Source organism: Stomoxys calcitrans, chromosome 3 (genome assembly GCF_963082655.1).
Source record: "Stomoxys calcitrans chromosome 3, idStoCalc2.1, whole genome shotgun sequence".
NCBI lineage: Eukaryota > Metazoa > Arthropoda > Insecta > Diptera > Muscidae > Stomoxys > Stomoxys calcitrans.
The window spans coordinates 15,596,778-15,602,347 of NC_081554.1; the positions used below are offsets into that span (position 1 = coordinate 15,596,778).

Sequence of the window (5,570 nt, forward strand, 5' to 3'; positions counted from 1 at the left end):
ATGTTCGCACAGCACCTTGCGACATATCCAGTATGACTATACTTCCGCAGTGAAGTGAGGCCAGAGCAAGGTCGGAAATGTATCGGTTACATCTCACCGACACCGACCGATGATGGAGGCGGTTCTGGCAAACCGAACAGAAAAAGGGTCCGGGGTTTTTTTCAATCCCGTCACGAACCAGAAGCGTGCGGAGATGGCACTCCGGGATGTGCCCCTCCCACGCCGAAAAAAGACAAACACGTACACTGAGGCGGCAGCCCTTGCCGATGAGGGTTCCTTCGGGTCAATCCGGTGTGTACAACCGATTGTCATGAGATTGAAGAGTAGATTTTAATTGTGTGCTGGGCGGCTTGTGGCATCATCCTGTTAAAACCACATATCGTCCTGGTCCATATCTTCGAATTCAGGCAAAAAATTATCAGGAAGTATGGAGCGGTAGCGTTATCCATTCATGGTAACGTGACAATTAACATCGTCAGAGAAGATGTATGATCCAATGACGCCGCCGGCATGCAAACCATGTTGAAGTTGATTGGAGTTAGTGTTCTTAAAGTAACCACTCCGAATTTTGGTAGTAAATTTATATGATTTACAGACGTTGTTCTTGCGCGTACTTATCATGATAAAAACTTTGAGTTTACACTGAAAGTTCGATGGTTAGTGTAAGAGTGTTGTCAAATGCCTATTGAGAAACCCTTTATATAGGTCAAATTTCGATATCTACCCATATATTGGGTTGCCCAAAAAGTAATTGCGGATTTTTTAAAAGAAAGTAAATGCATTTTTAATAAAACTTAGAATGAACTTTAATCAAATATACGTTTTTTACACTTTTTTTCTAAAGCAAGCTAAAAGTAACAGCTGATAACTGACAAAAGAAAGAATGCAATTACAGAGTCACAAGCTGTGAAAAAATTTGTCAACGCCGACTATATGAAAAATCCGCAATTACTTTTTGGGCAACCCAATAGATACCCGAGTCCGTTCAAGCTTAATGCCGTGTTCATTCATTCTTTTAATATTTGGTCGATGCGATCAGTTCCTCCCAGATTTGTTTAATAAAAACTCAGTTTCAAAATTTCTTTTGTTTTAAAACATTCATTCATTCATTTATATTTCTTATGGTAATTCTTTTTTTGAGATCAATAACAACAACAAAAATATTAAAACTATGGATGATATTTTTACACATCTGTATGTTTGCATGTATGCTAGTATATACAATAATAATAAATAAATAGAAATATATACCATTTACAGTCTTTATTTAAGGATTTGAGGCTAGAGCCCACATATTTCTTTTTTTTTATTTTCATAATTTATGTACATATCAATCTTATAAGGGATTTGACTAAACTATAAACTATTAAGGTACACAATGAGACATTGAGTTGGGGCAATAAAGGTTTCCAAATGAGACAAAAAGAGAGCAAACTCACACTCTTAGTTACTTTCCCCCTTCTAAAGGGAAAAACCCACTGAATTACTAAAAAAAACCAAAAAAATTTTTTGAGTTCTTTTGAGGACATTTTTTATTATTTACCATTCAAAAAACGTAGCCGTATTTTTTTAAGGACTTTACTCTGCTTAAAATTATTACTATTTTCGGTACTGTAACTGTTTTATTTGGATTGTATTAACTACATTGAACTAAATACAAGAAAAAAAAAATGATTAAAAAATATATAAAACAAAATTAAAAAATACTTGAAATAGGTATATATTGTGCTTTGGTATACGGGTCTTGTTTTTGTAGGTAGGTTTGTTGGTAGGTAGGTAACAATTATTACAAATATTTTCTCTTATTTTATTTTATATTGCTGCTAATATCTACACCCTAGCTGAGTGCATATGTTTTTTTATGTATGTCATTTTGTGTTTATGTGGAGTTATTGCTTTGGATTTGTGGAGGGGGGGTGGGGGGATATAGCAATAAATAATGATAACGATGACTGACTGTGGCATGAACATGCCATTAAAAACACAGCTCCAACAACAACTGTTTTAATTTATGCTGGGCATGTTCAGTTAATTCTTAAGGGTTAACTAACTGAACATACTACGTTACGTTTGTTGCGTTGCCATGTATAATTTGTTGTTGATGTTGAATGCCAATAAACATTTCTTATGTTTGGTTTTGATTTCCTTAACTTCTTTGGTAAGGGATTCGGTGTGTGTGTGTGTGTGTTAAAGTGTGGGAGAGAAAGAGAGCCCTTGGAAAATCTCTCCTTCATTGGGTTAAACCTCTCATTAGTTAACCTCTTGTCAATGTTTGCTACTGCTGTAGTTTAACACGTAGTGGTGCATGTCTTACGTGAGGTGCAGTAGCGATAGAGTTGAATTTATTCTCTCAGTGACCTTCAATTGAATATAATTTTTCTTCTTCTTTTTGTTATTCTGTTTCCTTTTTGATTTTGTTTTAAATCAAAAATCAACTGCTTAGCCTTTTTATTTAGCATCTCAAACTTTTAACTGTCATTAAGCCGCTTCGGCTGGGAAGTCTGCCTTTTATGAACTTTCTCAATTTCATCATTGTGGCAGATTGTTTCTCTTCCTTGTGAGTGTGTGTGGGTGTGTGTGTGTGTGCATGGTTGTATTCCAACAACTCATCTTCTCCATTGAAAGTTAAAGCCCGTCTTTTTTTTGCTTAGTAAAACAAAGAGGGATCATCACATAGCCAATAGCCCCTTGCCAGTCCCTTCAAGCTGGCATAAGCTTTTGTGTGTGTGTTTGTGTGCGTTTAACTGAAAACCAATACTCTCTTGTATGGGGGGACCAGCAGCAACCTCTTTAGCGGCTCATAATTTCATCGATAGTAAAACCCAAACTACGCTTGGGCTTCAGTGACGACGAAGCTGGTACACTGGAGGAGGATAGATCCAAGACAGGACTAACAGTCAAGGGTTGGTAATTTTGATGATGATGGTGATGATGCGCTGAATCCGAGCATCCTGAGCTATTCAACGATTCAGGTTGACTTGTATTCAATTCCTGGGTTGAGTTGTCATTCAGTTTATGGCCCTCTTCCGCCTCCTCCAAGGAGCTGTTGGCCAATTGGCCCTCGCTATGACTTTGTAGATGGGCCTTCAAGTTGGCCCTTTGATTAAAGGAGCGATGGCATATGGGACACTTATGGGGTCCCTCTTCCAGATGGGTTATCTTGTGCACAGCCAAGGTGCGTGATTGGCAAAAGCCTTTGCCGCAATCGCCACACTTAAAGGGTTTCTCTTTGGAGTGGATATAACGATGATCGCGCAAATGATCTTGCCGACGGAAAGCCTTGCCGCAGATGTCACACGAGTAGGGGCGCTCATCGGTGTGGGTGCGTTCATGTATAAGCAAATTATAGGACTTGGTAAAGTGGCGATTGCAGTACTTGCAAATGAATTGCTTTTTGGGTCTGGTGCCGGCTCCCATGCCGCCGGCGGCACCCAATTTCAATGGTGGCAAACCCGCCACGGCACAAGCTCCCAAACGAGCAGCTGCGGCAGCGGGATGTAAGCCATGCAAAGCGGCTGGGTAGGGGCGCATGCCATGCATTGCTGGATGACCATGTAAAGCTGCATGACCATGGTGATGATGAGCATGGTGGGCATGCATGTGATGGTGATGATGTTGCTGCTGATACAAGGCGGCATTGCGTATCCATTGGTTCATTAGCAAGGCCTGATGTTGAGCAGCCAAGGGATCACTGGTGCCGGCGGCAGCATTGGCGGCGGCTGCATGCAAAAATTGATTTGCCCCTGGGGGATAGGGCAAGACTGGGGCTTGATGTTGCTGATGCTGCTGCTGCTGTTGCTGTTGCATTTGTAGCCACAAACGATGCTGATGTTGTTGCTGTTGCTGATCCATCATGCTGACATAGGAGCCACGACTTGCTGGCCCTGCTGTTGCACTTTGTTGATTGCCTTTCAAATGCTCCATTTCATATAGAGCAGAATTTTCTTTGCTTGCCAAACCGGTGCTATTTCTACGCATAGTAGAAATATCCGTCGGCGTATGGGGCGGAGTCAAAATCGGTGAAATACTGCTTTCACGTTCCTCTTTGATATTCAAATAATCCGTGGAGAATTCTAAAAGTTGTGAAAATCAGAGAACTAAACTTAATATATGGACAATTTGTTAAAAAAAAAAATAAAATTTTCTTTTTAGAAAAAAATTTTTTTTTTGCAAAGCCGTCGGTAAAATGTTGGTGGGTGTTACACAAAACTTACCTTCTCTGAGATTCAGCTCATCATCGACGGTGATATTGCTGATGGGTGAGGCTGATGTTGAAGACATGACAATGGTGTAATAGGTTTGTCTTCTTTTTGAAAATTTTTTGGTGTAAAGTTTTTTTTTCACTTTGTATTTGGTTTTTAGTTATATCCAATAATGTTAGTTTTCTTCATTTAAGACTTTTAAAAACACAAAACTTCACTATTTGTTTATTTCTATAAATCTTAGTATTCCGCACAATTTTTGTTTTAATGTTTATGCTTTTGTTGTTTTACTTAGTTTTTATAAATTTTGCCGTATTTTCTCTTTATTTTTCTTTTTTGGTTAATCTATGCCAAAAAAACCCGCACAACTACTCCTTGTGATGTGTGTACGCTTCAGAGTGTTGTAGTGAACTGAATTCAAGTTTGTTCTAACCTCAAGACTCAATCTCTTGAAAATTTCAGAGCTCTCTCTAGTAGTAGTGTTGGTAGTCGTAGTGGTAGTAGTAGTAGCAGCAGCAGCACCAACAGCAGCAGCCCCCTACTAAATACCCAGTGAGTGCAACACACAAAGAGCATAGGAATCGAACGAACACCCGTTATGTGTGTTTGTGTGAGTGCATGTGTGTGTGTGTTTTAAAGATAAGCCAAATTGTATGCAGGGCTGCTCTTTGTTGTGCGAAACAGAGTTACTGGTTTGATAGATTTCAAAGAAGTGAAGATGGTAAAAATTAAAAAATTTTGAATTTTACAATATAAATAAAATATATATATAAAAGTAAAATAAATATATAAATAAAATGAAATAAAGGACAGTAAAATTAATATAATTGAAATAAAATAATATTAAAACATGTTCATAAATCCAAACAAAATTATATAATAAAAAAAAATAAATAAAAGAAAATTTAATAAAATTAAACAAAATCAAATATACAAAAATGAATAAAATATTATAAAATGTGATAAGAGATAAAAAAATAAAATAAATAATAAACAATATAAAATAAAATAACATGAAATAAAATAACTATTAAAAATAAAATGAATAAGATAAAATAAAGTAAAATTAATTTTTGTGGTAGGATATTAGAGCTAACCTGGAAATTGATGAATTGAACTTGAGAACTTCGACCATTCTAAGGCATTCGATACTGTCGAGCATACAGACATCAGCTTAATTTTTCGTCTGTCCATTTAATCTTGCCTGTTAATCGAGGGGATACATTTTTGGTCCTTTTCTATTTTCTTTATATAGTAATGATCTGCCGGATCAGTTCGCATTTTGCGGGGCTCATATCTATGCAGATATATATAAATAGCCCTAAAGAAAGAATTGAGAGCAATGTTAGGATGCTAAACCATTGCCTG

The 5,570-nt window shown here is 37.2% G+C and overlaps 1 protein-coding gene across 1 annotated transcript; it reads right to left on the minus strand.

Annotated features, from left to right (window-relative positions):
- Nucleotides 1-1,175: 1,175 nt before the first annotated feature.
- On the minus strand, nucleotides 1,176-4,593 carry LOC106081107 (protein odd-skipped). Its single transcript, XM_013242840.2, has 2 exons — nucleotides 4,215-4,593; nucleotides 1,176-4,073 (listed from the first exon to the last, which is right to left on the minus strand). The coding sequence occupies exons 1-2, from the start codon at nucleotides 4,279-4,281 to the stop codon at nucleotides 2,791-2,793; spliced, it is 1,350 nt and encodes a 449-aa protein (XP_013098294.1). The 5' UTR covers nucleotides 4,282-4,593; the 3' UTR covers nucleotides 1,176-2,790.
- Between the last annotated feature and the right edge of the window lie 977 nt (nucleotides 4,594-5,570).

Excerpts from the sequence above, each read along its gene's own strand:
- LOC106081107 (XM_013242840.2), bottom strand. The coding sequence starts at position 4,281 with ATGTCTTCAACATCAGCCTCACCCATCAGCAATATCACCGTCGATGAT. Across the intron at positions 4,074-4,214 it reads TGAGCTGAATCTCAGAGAAG|AATTCTCCACGGATTATTTG; the intron begins GTAAGTTTTGTG and ends CACAACTTTTAG.